At 43.2% G+C, this 17,892-nt stretch overlaps 1 protein-coding gene across 2 annotated transcripts in view; it reads right to left on the reverse strand.

The window, feature by feature from the left end:
- The window catches only part of CDYL2 (chromodomain Y like 2), a 332,309-nt gene that overhangs the window by 58,786 nt on the left and 255,631 nt on the right, over nt 1–17,892 (reverse strand). For both annotated transcript variants that reach the window (XM_067020087.1, XM_059046050.2), the window contains exon 2: nt 2,555–3,143. In XM_067020087.1, coding sequence (XP_066876188.1) covers nt 2,555–3,143 — 589 coding nt within the window. The remainder of the gene's footprint in view (nt 1–2,554; nt 3,144–17,892) is intronic.

Consider the following 17,892-nt stretch of genomic DNA (forward strand, 5'->3'; position numbering starts at 1 on the left):
CTCTCCTCTCTCTCTGGCAAGGATTCTCAGTCTTTTCTTCTTCCCAGTTACTCCAAGACCTGGATATTATGCTATTTCTAACTAGAGTGTTAAAAGCTAACCAGGGCTGGGGCATTTATCACCCCAGTGACCACAGAAGACGTCATGCAGATATGGAAAGGCATACCATCTACGTAACATATGTGTTACTCCTTCCAGTGAGTCAGCCTCAGCAGTCTTCTCAACACTGACCCAGAGACACCCACTCTCAACCTAGTGGAGAGCAGACTGTAAGTTTCAGGGCGTGCAGTCCTTACCTATCTTTTTACTACTTTCCTCCAAGCACCTAGCATGGCAATTAACCCTCAGGAAGAACAAAAAAAGTATTGAATTGATTTAAATTGACACCTGATGTGAAACGTAATTATCACCCCATTTTGCCACAGAGCAGGTCCCCAAAATGCATGAGAGCCACCTAGGGCGCTTGTTAAAATCCCATCTTCTGGGCTCCACCCCAGACTTAGTAAATCGGATTCTACAGGATTTGCATTTTAACAAAGAGCCAGGGAATCTTACACACATGAATTTGAGAACCACTGCCTTAGGCTTATGAGAACCTCAAGGACACCAATATTGTGGGATGTGATTAAACAAAAGGGCCCTTTGGGAACACCCAAAACCAAACAAAAGAGAGGCAGGTGGCTTCCTCCCCTCTGTCCAGGCATGGGCCCGAGTGGAGTAGAGAACATTCAACGTCGGGAAGAAATGAGGCCAAGAAGAGATCAGAGACAAGAAAGATCTAGGGAAGCACGGGAGGTTAACAAGGCGGCCAGGGAGGCCAGCAGGCTCATTCTCATCTGTTTCCCCGGGTCATGGGGAACCATGCTCCGTCACCAGATCATGAACCGGGCGGTATCGATGAGGCCCAAGGACAGATTGCACACAGCTAGCAGCCCTGCCCCGCTCTAGAAAAGGGCATGGAAGGAGAAGTGTGCCTTCATCGAAACTTCTCTACAGGTCTGACTTCCCTCTCGGCCCTGCAGTGTGGCAGCTAGAGTCAGCACACCTCCCCGCCCACGTTCCCATCCCCCCCCTCTCAGGGCAGCCACATCTTGAGCAGGGTAGAGGGCTGCTACCGGCCGGGGTGCCAGCAATCACACCCAAGTTCCTTGCGCCTGCACCCAAGGAGCCTCACAAGCCCCCTTTCCAGAGACAGGGAATCCCTCCGCTGCTGTCACAGGAACTGCAAACACCGATGTTTGTGCCAGGCCTCATTTACACAAGCCCACTCCTCCCCGAGAGATGGAGTTTTTAAAACAAACAGCTTTTCCATATGTTAGCAGGCAGAGTCATGTCAGCATCAGGGATCCCCAGACGGAAACATGAGTCAATCTGGGGCAGAGACTGCTAAATAAATCCTGTTTGGGTGAAATTCCTCTCTCTGGAGAAAGAGGAACCTCAAAGCGGACCGCTCAGACTCCGCGGCAAGAATGCCCAAAGACGCCTCGTTCTCCCCAGCCAGGAGCGCCCTGACCACTCTGAACTCTGGAATCATCAGCCGTCTAACGTGCATCTGCCTCCGTCACCCCATCCTTCCGGAAACTCTCCCAACCCGTCCCACCTGCGTCCCGGCACCCCGATTCCCACACCCACTCTGGTTCCATCCAGGGCAGCGGGCGGCCCTACTCTGCTGGGCGTGGGTTGTCCACACTGGAGCAGGATTTCCTGACATCCCAAGGCTTAGAGTTCTGGCAGCTAAAGAGAAAAATGCACCACGTGGACACACGGGTACCTGCGAAACGAAGGAACGCAGCTGACAGGTGCAGACGCTCACCTGGAAGACTCAGCCACTAGGCCCTCTATTGAGGAGATGTCACATTCGGGAGCTTGGATTACCTGGGTCATCGCCTCCTCCTTCCTTAATTTTGCTTGTGGGGACTTGGTCAGAGGGAGGGATTCCCGAACCTTTGCTGTGTTGCTTGCGGGAGGTGGCGAGAAGGTACAAAGCAAAAGAACTGGCCTAGGATGGGGTCGGGGCAGCATTTAGGACCTAATACAGACATGGGGCCAGATCATGCATGTTAGCGAGAGATGAGGGGCAGGAGGCTCCAGCTTAAGGACCAGCTGGGAGAATTCCAAGCCCAAACTGCGAAGAAGCAGAGCCTGGCCCAGACCTCGCCCCTCCGGGCCACAGCGCTGAGGGCACGAGACTGGGAGCAAGGGCTCTGGGAGGTGAGTGCGGCCTCGGAAAGGCGCTGGTCCTGCGGGGACATGAGTCTCGGGTCCGGATGGGTGAAGACTCTGAGCCGCCCTCAGAGCAGGGGCTCCAGAGCGGTTACCAGGGCTTTGGGGGCCATTAAGCGCAGCCAGGGATTTCTGACACCAGTGGCTGGGCCTCCCCACGCGCACAGGTGTCTGTAAACAGTGCGGGCACGTGAGCGAGCCCACAGTGCCCCCAGGTGAAAGAGACAAAGGGACAATTCCTGCCTGGCTGAGGGTCAGGGCCGGGGTGGGGGCGGTGTGTTTCCCTAGGCTGCCCACAAAGCCCCATCCGAGAGGAAGACCAGCCACGTACCGAGTCCGTTCTCCGCCAGCGCCGCGGGGCTCACGTGGCAGTCGCCCAGGTCCTGCTCACCCACGTCATTCAAATCCAAGCCGGGCTGGTGGGCCCCGTCTCCAAAATGCCTCTCTTCCTTCTCGGAGCCGGCGTCCCCGTTTTCCATCCCATTCTGCGCCTTTTTCAGGGGCATTATTTGCAAGCCACTGGGGGTAGTCCTGTAAGACACCGTCTTGGTGGCCCTGTCCCCGCCTGCAGGGGGCTTGGCCGGATACCCCTTTTTCGGCTTGGACAGGGAAGGGTTGACCCGCTTCCGTTTATGGGAAGACCCTTTGCTCTTGCCGGATTCCGAGGGTCTGTGGGACAGTTTCTCGACCGAGGGGCCTCGGCCGTCCCGCAGAAGCTTGGAGGCGCCGGGCTGCTTCCCTGACTTGAGCCTCTTGTCCTTGGCCAGGTGCAGCCCGTTGAACTCATCAATGAACTCCTCACAGTGCAGCAGGTGGTGCTCGGGCTCCCACGTGTCCTCCGTGCTCCCGTAGCCTTTCCACCGGATCAGATACTCCCATTTTCCCTTCTTGTTCTTCCGCTTGTCTACAATCCTTTCCACCTGGGATGCAAGAGGAGAATCAGGAAAGAGAGGGAGAAAGAAAGACAGAAGGAAAAAAAAATTAATCCCAGGTCACAAGAACAATGCAGAGCGCTCGGGGATAGAGCCATCTGCCCTGGCCATGGGGCGAGCTGCTCCCGAGGCAGGAAGCTGACCCTCCCAGGTGCTTTCAAGAAGGCCGGTTTATTTTAGGACAGCGCTAAAGGGAACCGGCGGTGAACAACAACCACCATCGTTGTTTCCCATGACAACTGCGTGAGGCCACACCTGCCTGGCTGCATCTACCTGTCCATCCAGGGCTTTTACTCTTGCTCGAAATCGCACTGCAAGCGTTCACTGAAGATCTTTATTCTTTTTTTTCCTTGCACCAAAGTAGAATGGGACTTTTAAAGACCAATTTGGTGTGTGTTTTTCACCGTTACTTATAATAATAAGTAACACTGAGCGTTTACATTATAGGCACTCGGCTAACGTATCCTTACTTACAACGATACTAATGATCAGTAACATTCGCTGGGCATATGTGAGGCAGACGCTACTAAACGCTGTGCATGGATGGTCCCGTTTCATTTTCTCCAGACAACAAGCTGATGCAGTAGGTGTTCTTCCTATCCCCACTTTACAGAGAGAGAAGTGGGGCTGAGAGATTGTCTCTCCACCAAGCTCCAAGCTGGTAAGAGCAGAGCTGGGATTTGAGCCACTCTCACCCCAAGTTTTTTTTCGTAATCATTAGGCCATACCAACTCTCTCTCAACTATAGAAACTTCCATATTGGCCAAAAATGACTCGAATCAATGAAGCCCAATATCCCCCTATTCGGCTCCCCCAGCTGCAACATAGGGGGTACAGCTGTGAGGTAAGGTGATGGGTGACATTTTTTGAGCGCCTATCGTGTACCTTGCATAACCCCACGGGGTGTACATTATTAATGCTCCGATCTGACAGATGAGGGATTAAGTATGAGGCAACCTGCCTACAGTGCCGGGCTAAGAGGTGGTGGAGGTAGATCTGAACATATATCTGGTTTTCGAGCCATGTAACTCCTGTCTATGTACCTTCAAGAGTAAGTAAATCTCTCTTGTCTTCAACAAGACATGGAAAAACACACTTAGAAAATGCCAGTCCAAAGGCTAATAACTGGTGAATCGGGGTGAAGGGTGTGTGAGGCTTCACTTAGTATTCTCTCAACTGTGCTATACATTTGAAAATGTTAATTAAAAACAAACTGACAGAAAATGTCCAGTGCTCTACCCAAAAAAGAGCTAAATTTCAATGAAAAAGTAAACAATTATATTCAAAAGTTTACTATATTTTAATGTCAAGATAATATACTTTTCTAGGATGGAATTCGACCCAGTGAAATGAAGTAATAAGTGAGGAATATGCCCTCGAAACTCATTGGAAAAAAAACTCACTGGTAAAAAAACCAATATGAGAGGGGAGAAGCAGTTGCAGTGATAGCTGATAATTGTTAAAGATGGGTAATAGGTAAATGTGGGTTCATTATACAACTGTTTATGCCTGCATGTTGGAATTTTTATGTCTAAATTTTTCCATAATAAAAAATAAAAATGTTTGAAAAGTGAGGTTATCTCCCAATATACATGTATATATATACATGCATATATATATACATGCATATATATATATATATGCATGTATATATATACATGTATATCTCCCAATATACAACAGAAGCTATGGAAAATAATTAAACGACTTTCATTGCTTTGCACTTAATAAACATCTAAACAGCTAGGCCATATTGCCTCTTCATAATACTGCTGCTTTGCAGGCAATTTAAATTGTTTCCTTAATTGATCCATCTGAAATCAAATTGGCCTATTTCTATGAAAATTTCTTTCCTTATAAAATGCTCTGTAAACATCTGTTTTAGATTTATTACATAATTTTTAGATGTATCACACAAACTCTATAATAGCTTGAAAAAGTAAAATCACGCCAAACGAATACAACTTCCAACCTCTGAATCAAGGAATGGGACTAGCTGGGTATTCATTTGTGATAATGCTGCAGAAAGTCAAGGGTGTCTCTGGAGGAGCCTGCAGCTTCACACATTTGTAGGACTTTGAAGGGGGAAACCCTCTGCAAGTTAACGGGGGGAGGAAAGTGAAGAAGCAACATGGCACTGCTGGAAATGGCAGCATCCCTGAGAAGGCCAACGCAGGAGTGTCGGGAGGAAGCCCAGAAATGTCTAAGGGCTAAGAGCTAAGGGACGTGTGCTGGTGTGGAGGTCTCCAGCTTCAGAAAGCATGTACTTGGCTCCCAGAATGGAGAAACTTCTTCCCCAGAGTAAAGGAGAAAACCATGTGAGACAAAACAGCCAACACAGTGACAGGTGGGTAGGTGGATGGATGGGTAGATGGTTGGATGGATGGAAAAATGGATGGTTGAATGGATGAATGAACAGACGGCTGGACAGTAGAAAACCAGCCCCTCCCCCAGTGTGGCCCCAAGTAGCCACGTAGACACTCCACCCTTGCTGGATGGATGAACAGACGGGTAAATCGTGGGATGGGTAGGTGGGTGGATAGACAGATGGGAGGATAGTGAGATGGGTAGGGGACGGAAAGATCTATAAATGGACGGATGGCTCGATGGATGGGTGACAGGTGAAAGGGTGGGTAGGGAGGTGAGTCCAGGAACGGATGGGTGGATGGAGAGACGGCGCCCACTCATCAATGTGAACTTAGTATAGTATTTAAGAACACATGCTACGGAGCAAGACTATCTGGTTTAAATCTCCTGCTTAGGAGTTGTGAGTTCTCCAGCAAGTTACTAAACCTCAGGAGACTCTCACCTAACAAGGGGGAAATAACAGGACCTAGCTCAGAGGGTGGCAGTGGAGAATACACAAACAAGGAGATTCGCATTCCAGAGTCAAGGTCACTTAATCTTGCATACGCTCCTGTGAATACAAACCTGGGTGGTATCTAAAGATAATGTTTCTCCACCCTGCAGAACACGACCCCCTGAGGACACTCAACCCCTCCCCGGGAAGAAGACAGAGTCGAGTCCACCTACTTAGATAAGTCCTTCCAAGTGTGGGAGACGTCTGTGAAGAGGAGGGCTGCTCAAGAAGCTTGGGCAGTCAGCAAGGGTGGGCTGTCTACATGGCTACTTGGGGCCACGCTGGGGGAGGAGCTGGTTTTCGTCCCTCCTAGTTACTGGGGGATTGAGTCGCAAGTGGCTTTATGAGGGGCAGAAAGGCCACTGCTTCCACCTCTGATCCCATCCAGAAAGGCTGACAGTCATTTCTACTTAAAGTAACCCAGCACCAACAATGAACAGTATTAACAGGATTATTAACGGCCTGACATGCAGGGGAGACACTACTGGCTCTCCCACTCTCTACTCACACGGCCCTGGGCAAGTGGCCCAGCCTCTCTGGGACGCAATGTCCCGATCTGTCAAACAGAAATAGTAAAAATAATAATAAAAAATAATAATAATAATAGCAGCTTCCTGCAAGGTTGTTGGGAGAACTAAAAGGAATAAGGTGTGATGGAGAAAGTAAAGTGCCTTGAACACCACAAAGCCCTACGAGGAGATGAGTGGAATTGCTCTGAGAAATATAAAACTTGAGGTGACAAAAGTGATTTTACATACGTGATTTCTCCTACCGTTTAAACCTTTTGTAAAAAACGGGTTTTTTTCAGGTTCAGAAAGACAACTGCTTTTTCTGAAAGACGAAACCGCCCTCAAGGAGCTCAGAGGAGAGCGGCCTCCCAAACACCCCATCAGACTTGGAATGCGCCATCTCCTGGGACCTAATCTCCTTCTTCACATCCCTGTACAGGTTTTCTGATCCTCTTTTCCTCTTCTTGGGAGATCCTCAAATAGAACCACAACTCTAATCTGTTCTGTTGATAACAAAAGCCTACATTATTTAGGACCTGAATGTTAAATGACTGCAACAGTTCTCTGTCTGGAAATCCTGTCTTTTCCCTTAAGCTCCCCCCAACCTCCGCCACTGTCCTGAACTCCTCACACCTGTTGAAAACAGAGACCTGGGCCCCCAGGCGCTAGCAGCTCTGCTCTTGATGCCCCGCGCCCACGCTACCTGCACAGGCCTCGTGCACTACCTGAGGCTCAGGCCCTCCAAATGGAAACAATGGTCAATTCCCTTCCCCTGTAGTTACCTAGGAAGGCGTGAATGATATTCATAAAGCATGTGCTCACACACCTGCCACCTTCTCTATTCAAAGGTAAGCAATCTGAGGCCCTGAATGATTCCTTTGGAGTTCAACCAAATCATTAATTAACATGTTCTCTCTGTGATCCCCGCTAACCCAAGATGCTACGCTACTGCAGGTGGGGGCAGGGAAATTCTGAGGCAATTGTCACCAGTGCACGATGACAAGTGGATGACTGCCTTGTTAGGAATAAGGATGAGGACAGTCACCTTTAGTGGTACATGCTAAGTTCCAGGAACTGTGTTAAGAACATGTAAGCTTTCCACTGGGCAGTATTCTCACCACTGACAGGTGAGGAAGTGGAGGCTCACACAAGTTAGGTAAGGTTCCCTCCATCACACAGTCAGTAGGTGGTTAGCCAAGACTGGAACCCTAGTTCGTCTGACTCCTCGGCCCAAGTTCTTGGCGACCTGGCTACACCTCACCAGTGGGAAGCCACCAGAACCAGGCAAGCAAGGTGCCAAGCATGTGGGCCACAAGCACTGAAGAAGGAAACGGCTTCATGAAGTCCTTCATCCAACACTGTGTGTCCGTACACAAGGCACCACAGGCCATGGTGAACCCACAGACCGCCAGCATGGCACCCACAGGCTGGTGGGGACACAGCGCTTCAATGAGGGAGCACGAAGTCACAGGTGAGAACAATTATGAAAAGTGCTCTGACGGTGAAGAGAAGGGGGCTGTGAGAAAGAATGGCTACTTCAAATTGGATGGACAGAGAGGTACCTCGGAGAAGGCACGGGGCCTTCGGAGATGGAGGATATTTGGACCACTGAGAGGCCTTTCCAGGCAAGAGGACAGCCTCCTCAGCTGTTCACTGGCAGGTGACCCAATAACACCACCACCACCTAACATTCACTCAGCATTTACCAAATGCCAGCCACTGTCCTATGTGATCCCTATACAGTGATGTAATATTATACATATTAGCTCATTTAATCTTCAAAATACCTGAACGAGGTAGGTAACTTTATTCTCTTTTTGATAAAGGACAAAACTGAGGCGCCCAGGGATTAAGGACCTTGGCCAAGACCCCACCTCTGACAAGCAGCAGAGAGCTAAGACTTGGTTTGATGCATCTTGGCTCCAGACCCCAAGCTTTCAATGATGACACCATGTCCACTCCCCACTCTTGCTCAGTGAGCCCAACCTGACTGAGGCTGATGGCATATGTGCAACTTCTGATGCTCCCCCCAACTCCTGCCAGGTCACAGAAAACCTACAGCATCTTTATATGGCTTAAAAGTGGCCTCTCAAAGAAAACTCTAATTCAAAAAGATACATGCACCCCAATATTCATAGCTGCACTATTTACAATAGCCAAGACATGGAAACAACTGTCCATCAACAGATGAATGGATAAAGAAGATGTGGTATATATATATATATATATATATATATATATATATATATATAAAATGTATACAATGGAATATTACTCAGCCATAAAAAATGAAATAATGCCATTTGCAGCAACATGGATGGACTTCACCTATCATACTAAGTGAAATAAGTCACACAGAGAAAAACAAACACCATATGGTATCACCTATATGTCGAATCTAAAAACAATAATACAAATGAACTTATTTAGAAAACAGAAACAGACTCAGGCATAAAAAACAAACTTATGGTTACCAAAGGGTAAAGGGGAGGGAGGAATAAATTAGGAGTCTGGCATTAGCAGAAACACACCACTATTTATAAAATAGATAAACAAGGTCTCACTATATAGCACAAGGAACTACATTCAATATCTTGTAATAACCTGTAATGGAAAAGAATCTGAAAAAGAACAGATATATATATGTATGTATAACTGAATCACTTTGTTGTACACCTAAAACTAACACAACATTGTAAATCAACTATACTTCAATTAAAGAAAAAAAGTAGCCTCCTGAGCTTGACTCTCCTGGGGTCCCCCAGCATGCCATGTGGGCCTCCCTCCCCTCCTGCTCCAATTCTCCATCGGTTCAAAGGGAAAAAGACTAATCATCAGTCATATTCCCTATCCCAGCTTCCCATCAAACCAGAAGAGTATATAAAATGACAATAGCTTGGGAATCCAGGATCACCAACGAAGATTTTCCAGACTCTGGAAGGAAGGCCCCTCACACCAGATGGCGTTGGATGAGAAACTTTGGGTTACCAGTACATGTCTTAACATCTGAATGCGAAGAAAAAGGCCAAAAAGGAATAAAGGAAGATGATGTCCACAACTGCTGTTCTGCCCACACATACACCAGAGCAGCCATCCTTGGACATTGCCCAGATCCTGTACCTCAAGCCCCACAACCACAAGGACCTCTCTTTCTGCATCCTTTCAACATCCTGGGACAGCTTCCTTGGAGGTAGAGAGGCACAGGCTCCCATCTTTAGGACTTGAGGTATGAACTCCTTGGGAAGACTAAAGACGGGACAAGTTCTGGGGACAACCAGGTATGGACTGTTTCAGGTGTAGAAGATGGTGTTTGCTTCAGATTATCTAGTCAGAGAAGAAAGCAGTAAGAAGAGGTGGCATGTCCCGCTCAGTCCAGCCAAACTACAGTATAATAATGAAATAGCTGCAGACCAAGAAATTCGGCTCAGAGCCATGCAGTTCAAGCTAGCATCGGGTGAGGGTCTGAATGAGGAACACAGCAGCATCCAAGTGAGGAGGGGACCAAGAAGGACTCCCACACCCACTCTGTTGGAAAACACTAAACCAGAGAGACCTCTCTTTGATCAAGAGCACACAGACAAAAACTGGTAATGTATTTATAAAAACTTCTAAAACAGAGCAGAAGCAAGAACTACAGTCCTGCAGCCTGTGGAACAAAAACCACATTCACAGAAAGATAAACAAGATGAAAAGGCAGAGGGCTAAGTACCAGATGAAGGAACAAGATAAAACCCCAGAAAAACAACTAAATGAAGTGGAGATAGGCAACCTTCCAGAAAAAGAATTCAGAATAATGATAGTGAAGATGATCCAGGACCTCGGAAAAAGAATGGAGGCAAAGATTGAGAAGATGCAAGAAATGTTTAACAAAGACCTAGAAGAATTAAAGAACAAACACCTAGAAGAATTAAAGAACAAACAAACATGGATGAACAATACAATAACTGAAATGACAAATACACTAGAAGGAATCAATAGCAGAAGAACTGAGGCAGAAGAATGGATAAGTGACCTGGAAAACAGAATAGTGGAATTCACTGCTACGGAACAGAATAAAGAAAAAAGAATGAAAGGAAATGAAGACAGCCTAAGAGACCTCTGGGACAACATTAAATGCAACAACATTTACATTATAGGGGTCCCAGAAGGAGAAGAGAGAGAATGGACCCAAGAAAATATTTGAAGAGATTATAGTCGAAAACTTCCCTAACATGGGAGAGGAAATAGCCGCCCAAGTTCAGGAAGTGCAGAGAGTCCCAGGCAGGATAAACCCAAGGAGAAACCCACCAAGGCACATAGTAATCAAATTGACAAAAATTAAAGATAAAGAAAAATTATTGAAAGCAACAAGGGAAAAATGACAAATAACATACAAGGGAACTCCCATAAGGTTAACAGCTGATTTCTCAGCAGAAACTCTACAAGCTAGAAGGGAGTGGCATGATATATTTAAAGTGATGAAAGGGAAGAAACTACAACCAAGATTACTCTACCCAGCAAGGATCTCATTCAGATTCGATGGAGAAATCAAAAGCTTTACAGACAAACAAAAGCTAAAAGAATTCAGCGCCACCAAACCAGCTCTACAACAAGTGCTAAAGGAACTTCTGTAAGTGGGAAACACAAGAGAAGAAAAGGACCTACAAAAACAAACCCATAACAATTAAGAAAATGGTAATAGTAACATACATTTCGATAATTACCTTAAACATGAATGCATTAAATGCTCCAAGCAAAAGACACAGGCTTGCTGAATGGATACAAAAACAAGACCCATATATATGCTGTCTACAAGAGACCCACTTCAGACCTAGGGACACATACAGACTGAAAGTGAGGGGATGGAAAAAGACATTCCATGCCAATGGAAATCAAAAGAAAGCTGGAGTAGCAATACTCATATCAGATAAAATAGACTTTATTTATTATTATTATTATTTTTTTGCAGTACGCAGGCCTCTCACTGCCGTGGCCTCTCCCGTTGCGGAGCACAGGCTCCGGACGCGCAGGCTCAGCGGCCATGGCTCACGGGCCCAGCTGCTCCGCGGCATGTGGGATCCTCCCGGACCAGGGCACGAACCCGTGTCCCCTGCATCGGCAAGCGGACTCTCAACCACTGCGCCACCAGGGAAGCCCAAAATAGACTTTAAAATAAACAATGTTACAACAGACAAGGAAGGACACTACATAATGATCAAGGGATCAATCCAATAAGAAGATATAACAATTATAAATATATATGCACCCAACACAGGAGCACCTCAATACATAAGGCAACTGCTAACAGCTATAAAAGAGGAAATCGACAGTAACACAATAATAGTGGGGGACTTTAACACCTCCCTTACACCAATGGACAGATCATCCAAACAGAAAATTACTAAGGAAACACAAGCTTTAAATGACACAATAGACCAGATAGATTTAACTGATATTTATAGGACATTCCGTCCAAAAACAGCAAATTACACTTTCTTCTCAAGTGCACATGGAACATTCTCCAGGATAAATCACATCTTGGGTCACAAATCAAGCCTCAGTAAATTTTTTAAAAATTGAAATCATATCAAGCATCTTTTACTGACCACAAGGGTATGAGATTAGAAATCAATTACAGGGAAAAAGAACCTAAAAAACACAAACACATGGCAGCTAAACAATACGATACTAAATAACCAAGAGATCACTGAAAAAAATCAAAGAGGAAATCAAAAAATACCTAGAGACAAATGACAACAAAAACACAATGATCCAAAGCCTATGGGATGCAGCAAAAGCAGTTCTAACAGGGAAGTTTATAGCAATACAAGCCTACCTCAAGAAACAAGAAAAATCTCAAATAAACGATCTAACCTTATACCTAAAGGAACTAGAGAAAGAAGAACAAACAAAACCCAAAATTAGTAGAAGGAAAGAAGTCATAAAGATCAGAACAGAAATAAATGAAATAGAAACAAAGAAAACAATGGCAAAGATCAATAAAACTAAAGCTGGTTCTTTGAGAAGATAAACAAAATTGATAAACCATTAGCCAGACTCATCAAGAGGAAGAGGGAGAGAACTCAAATCAATAAAATTAGAAATGGAAAAAAAAAACTTCTAAAACACATCAGAACAAGATCATAATTAAAAATTCTCAGTAATATCCTACTAAGAAAAGTACTACTATACATATTTGGAAAGCATTTGTGTCATGTTTTCAAAGACTACAGAAAATGTGGCCTCTGTTTTTAAAAGATAGAGAGAGGAAAAAAAGATAAATGATGAAATGAAATAAATAGGTTGAGTAGGGAACTGAATTGAAAGAAGACACATTTACATAAGAAAGGATGTAAGGAAACCAAAGGGGGGAAAAAGAAAAACAAACAAAAACCACAGGCAAAGAAATAAAATTCCCATTGGAACCAGGAAAGGACAGAGCCAACATGCAGAAAATGAAATCAGTGATGTATACAACATACTTGAAGAGCTCTCCAAGAATGCAGAAGAAAAGGACACAGAGGTTTTTAGAGAAAACATTAAGGAAAATGAGTGTAGGCGTCCAGGAGGGTTAACAGAGACCCAAGCAATGTAAGTCTGACAAAGGAAAACAATCAAAATGGGACAAGAACATTAATAAGGCATAACAGAAGAGATCTCTGTATCTTGAGTCTGTAGGTCAAAAAAAGATCTCTGATGGGGGAAGCAAAGGTTGAGAATAAATCAACTTTATTTCTATTCTTGCAAAACTTAATTTCAAAAAATTAAACTCCCCACCTCACACCCCAACCTTCCCCCATCCAAAATGGTACAGAAGTTGAAAACATAAATATTGTAAACTTAAGAATTCTAAAACCAGTCAAGTGGACCTTTAGTTGAGAAGGAAGGAGGAAGACATTTCGTTTGTTAAAGGACAAAACATAAACTAACCCATTAAAAAAATGAGCCCAGAGGATCTCATAATGCCAGAAAATAAGAAATGTTCAATCAATCAATCAATCAATCAACCCCAAATGATGGCAGGGGAATGCCAAAGGAGCCAACTGAAAGAGCTCCCAGTGGCCAAAGCTGGGATAATTTGAATAAGAAAATAAATAGTGATAGTACTACATGTATAATGTAAAGAATAAAATAAATACCCATGAGCTCACCAGATATAAATAAATGAATTAATTATCAGAAGTTGGCCTGCAGGCCAAATCGGGCCTAGTGTCTGTTTTTAAGAATAAAGATTCATTGGAACACACCACGCCTATTCATTTATGTATCATCTATGGTGCTTCACGCTATCAGAGTTAGTTGTGTAACAGAGACTGTATGGTCCACAAAGACTAAAATATTAGCTATATGGTCCATTACAGAAAAAGCTTACTGACTCTGGAATAAATAAACAAATGGGAGAAGGGACAAATACTCCTTATAGCTGAATTCCAAATAACAATGTAAAAAAAGAATAAGGGAAACAGAAAAATCACCATTAGAGCACTACAGTAATAATTGCTACAGACAAGAGCCACAGATGGATGCTAAAACTAGTTGGTAAAACTTTAAAGAGAAATAGGATATTTGCATAGCCTGAAAATATCTCCCCCGACATATTTATGAACTATCATGGTAGTTTTAACAGGTCCCCACCAATTGATCCTCTTCCCTTTAGGAGGTGCAGCTTAATTCCTCTCCCCTTAAGTGACCGGACTTAATGACCCCTTTCTAACAAACAGAATATGCAAAGGAAAAAAAGAGTACCTGTACGGTGCAGAAACCTGGCCCACACCAGTGATCAAGGTTATATCACCTGCATAAATCGTGTTGCTGTCATGTATACTCTGATCTGATTCACTGAGAAGCACACTTCCCCTTGGTGGTATAATCCCCCAAACCCATAACCTACTGATTACACATCAGACAAACCCAAACTGAAGGACAGTCTACAAAATACTTGACCAGTACACTGGAAAAGTATCAAGGTCACAAAATACGAGGAGACCAAGATATGGCCTTAGATTGGAGGTGACTGAGGAAAAGAGTAACTAAATGCAATGTGGTATCCTGGACTGGATCCTGAAACAGAAAAGGATGTTCATGGAAACACTGGTGAAATCCTAATAAAGTCTGTAGGTTAGTATACAGTGTAGCACCAATGTCAATTCCTTAGTTTTTATAAATGTACATGGTGTAAGACATAAATAATTATGAAAACTGGTTAAGGGGTATATGGAAACTTTATACTATATAACTCTTCTGAAAATACATAATTATTTCAAGTTTTTTTAACGTACAATTGCAGGTTATGTGAAAACTTTAAAAAAAAGCATATGAATAATGGGAACAACGATTATAAAACCTAAAAATTCCAAGTACTCATTATATACTTATTTGCTTAGTAATAAAAAAATAAAAGAAAGAACAAAAATATATCAGGCAGGATCAAATTTTGTAAAGAATATCAAAGTAAAATTTGAGGAGCAAAAATGCATTAAATAAGAAAGGAAGTTTTTTAAACTAAACAATACTCACTAAATACATAATAGTTATGAACTTTTATGTATCAAATAACAGACCCAAAAGTAACTTTTAAAAATTCAACAGAAAATTGGTAGAAACAATTTGAACTGAAGACTTCAACTCAATACTTTCAGACTGAGAAAGATCAAGCAGATAAAAAATATGGATATAAAGAATCTGACATATAAATATGATGGTTGATCAAGTAAATATTATATATATTTGTATGAACACAAACTTTTACCTGCATAATTTGTAAAGAAAATAAACTCTACAAAATTGCAAGAAAATCATCCATGGAACACTTACAAAAATTGATTAAATACGAAAATGTAAGAGGAAAAAAATCCCTAATGAATGCCAAAAGAGAAGATATTTTACAGACTGTGGTCTCTAAATACATACAATGCTATAATACTAGATAACACAATTTAAAAATAAATCCCAACCACTTATAAATGAACAAACGACCCTAAGTAACCATCAAATAAAGAGCTAAGAAAAACCTACAATAACATTTTTTTAAAAATAAAAAAATCAGTACACACATGGTTGAATAGTTGGGAGGCAGAAATAAAGAAGGAAGGAAGAAGTTAAAACATCTACCCTCAGTAAGCAGTAAAAGATAACAAACACTCTTGGGCAGAAAGAAGAAAGAATAAATATCAAATCAGAAGTTAACAAACTAGAAAATGTAAAAAAGCTGAACTCATTGACATTCAAAAACTGATTTTTGAAATAAAGAGCAAAAATGGCAGCTCCGAGGGTTTGTTTCTCCACAGAAACACTGAAAAATCAAGCAAAAATGTCAGAATCAACTGTTTTAGAATTCTGGAAAACAAGGTTTGTAGCAACCAAACTGAAGGCTGAATCAAGAAAAACACAGCTCAAAAACAGTAGGAAAGCTTTTTGTCATTTTTACTTAGTCTTGCCCCACCCATTCCCCAGGTCAGTAGCAATCTTGAATAAAACAGCTCACGTCCCCAGTATGGAACCACGGTCCTTGGTTCTGGAGGAAGAAAAGCAATCCTTATCCTCAAAGAACTGTGTTTGTTCTGACTTGTCTAGGGGCTATCTGAGGAATGATATAAGCACTTGTTTTTGTTTTGCTCAAAACTTACTTAGGTTGGAAAATAGCTATGCAGTCATTCTTTCAAAACAATGTATGCAAATGCACAATCTGCTGCCAAATGGGACAAAAGAGAACAGGTGAGAAAAACAACAGATGCACCAAAAGCCTGGGAAGAAAAGATGAAGAGTTTCCTTGGGAAATTCGGGGATTCAAAAAAGCTACATACATGCCCAAGGCAGGATACATGCCCAGAAAAGATGGCCCTAAAACTTTCCTCTCTGGCTGATCTCTAAACTTAGTGCATGCAGGAAGTGAAGACTAAGACAGACTTGTAAATGCCCTGGCTAAGCATTGAAGGAATGTCCCAACACAGAGCCTATCTGAAAAGCCAGAGGGAGGCTTGCTTCCTTCCCTCCTTCCTTCCTTCCTCCCTCCCTCCCTCCCTCTCTTCCTTCCTTTATTTCTATTCTTTCCTTCCTTATTTATTTCTCCTGGCATGCAAGGAAATCTGTCACAACCAGCTTAACACAAGCTAAAGGAACAGAGAGTTCATAGACCACACATGACAAAGAGTACAGACTTTTAAAAAACAGTTTAGAAAAGCCTCTAAACAAAATCAACAGTCCACAACAAGCAACAAGAACAAACCCAGGGCTTCCCTGGTGGCACAGTGGTTCAGAGTCCGCCTGCCGATGCAGGGGACAAGGGTTCGTGCCCCGGTACGGGAGGATCCCACATGCCGTGGAGCGGCTGGGCCCGTGAGCCATGGCCTCTGAGCCTGTGCATCTGGAGCCCATGCTCCGCAACGGGAGAGGCCACAACAGTGAGAGGCTCGTGTACCACACACACAAAAAAAAAGAACAAACCCTGACAAGGGGGGAAAGTCTAATTTCCAGAGTTACCACGTTATAATATTCAAACTGTCCAGTCTTCAATAAGAAATTATGAAACATTCAAAGAAACAAGAAATATGGCCCATTCACAGAAGAAATGAACAGAAATTTCCCCTAAGGAAGGAAAGACATTGGACTTACTAGACAAAGGCTTTGAATTAACTGTCTTAAGTATTCTCAAAGGGCTAGAGAAAACCATGGACAAAGAGTTAAAGTAAGCCAGGACAACAACGTCTCAACAAATAGAAAACATCAATAAAGCAATGAAAATTATGAAAAGGAACAAAAGAAATCTGGGAGACAAAAAGGACTATAACATACATCAAAAATTCACAAGAGAGTTTCAATAAAAGATGTGAAAAGGCAGAAGAAAGAATGGGCAAATTTAAAGATAGTTCAATTAAAATTATCCAGTCTGAGAAGCAGAAAGAAAAAAATAAAGGAAAATAAACAGAGACCAAGAGACCTGTGGAACACTGTCAGGAGTAACAACATACACACATAATAGGAGTTCTGGAAGAAGAGGAGAAAGAGAAAGGGGCAGAAATAATATTTAAAGAAATAATGGCCAAAATTGCCCAAATTGATAAAAGATATAACTGTACACATTCGAGAAGCTCAACAAACTCAAAATAGGATAAGCTCAAAGAGGTCAACACTGAGATACATTACAATCAAACAACTGAAAGACAAACTCAAAGAGAGGACCTTAAAAGCAGCAGGCAAAATGATTCATCACATACAAGGGATCCTCAATAGGATTAACAGTCAATTTCCAATCAGAAACCATGGAGGCCAGAAGGCAGTGGAATCACACATTTACAGTGCTAAAAGAAAAAACTGTCAACCAAAAATTTACATCTGAATATACATGCACCCCAATGTTCACAGCAGCATTATTTTCAATTGCCAAGGTATG

The sequence above is a fragment of the Kogia breviceps genome, chromosome 18, assembly GCF_026419965.1.
Source record: "Kogia breviceps isolate mKogBre1 chromosome 18, mKogBre1 haplotype 1, whole genome shotgun sequence".
NCBI classification, from domain to species: domain Eukaryota; kingdom Metazoa; phylum Chordata; class Mammalia; order Artiodactyla; family Physeteridae; genus Kogia; species Kogia breviceps.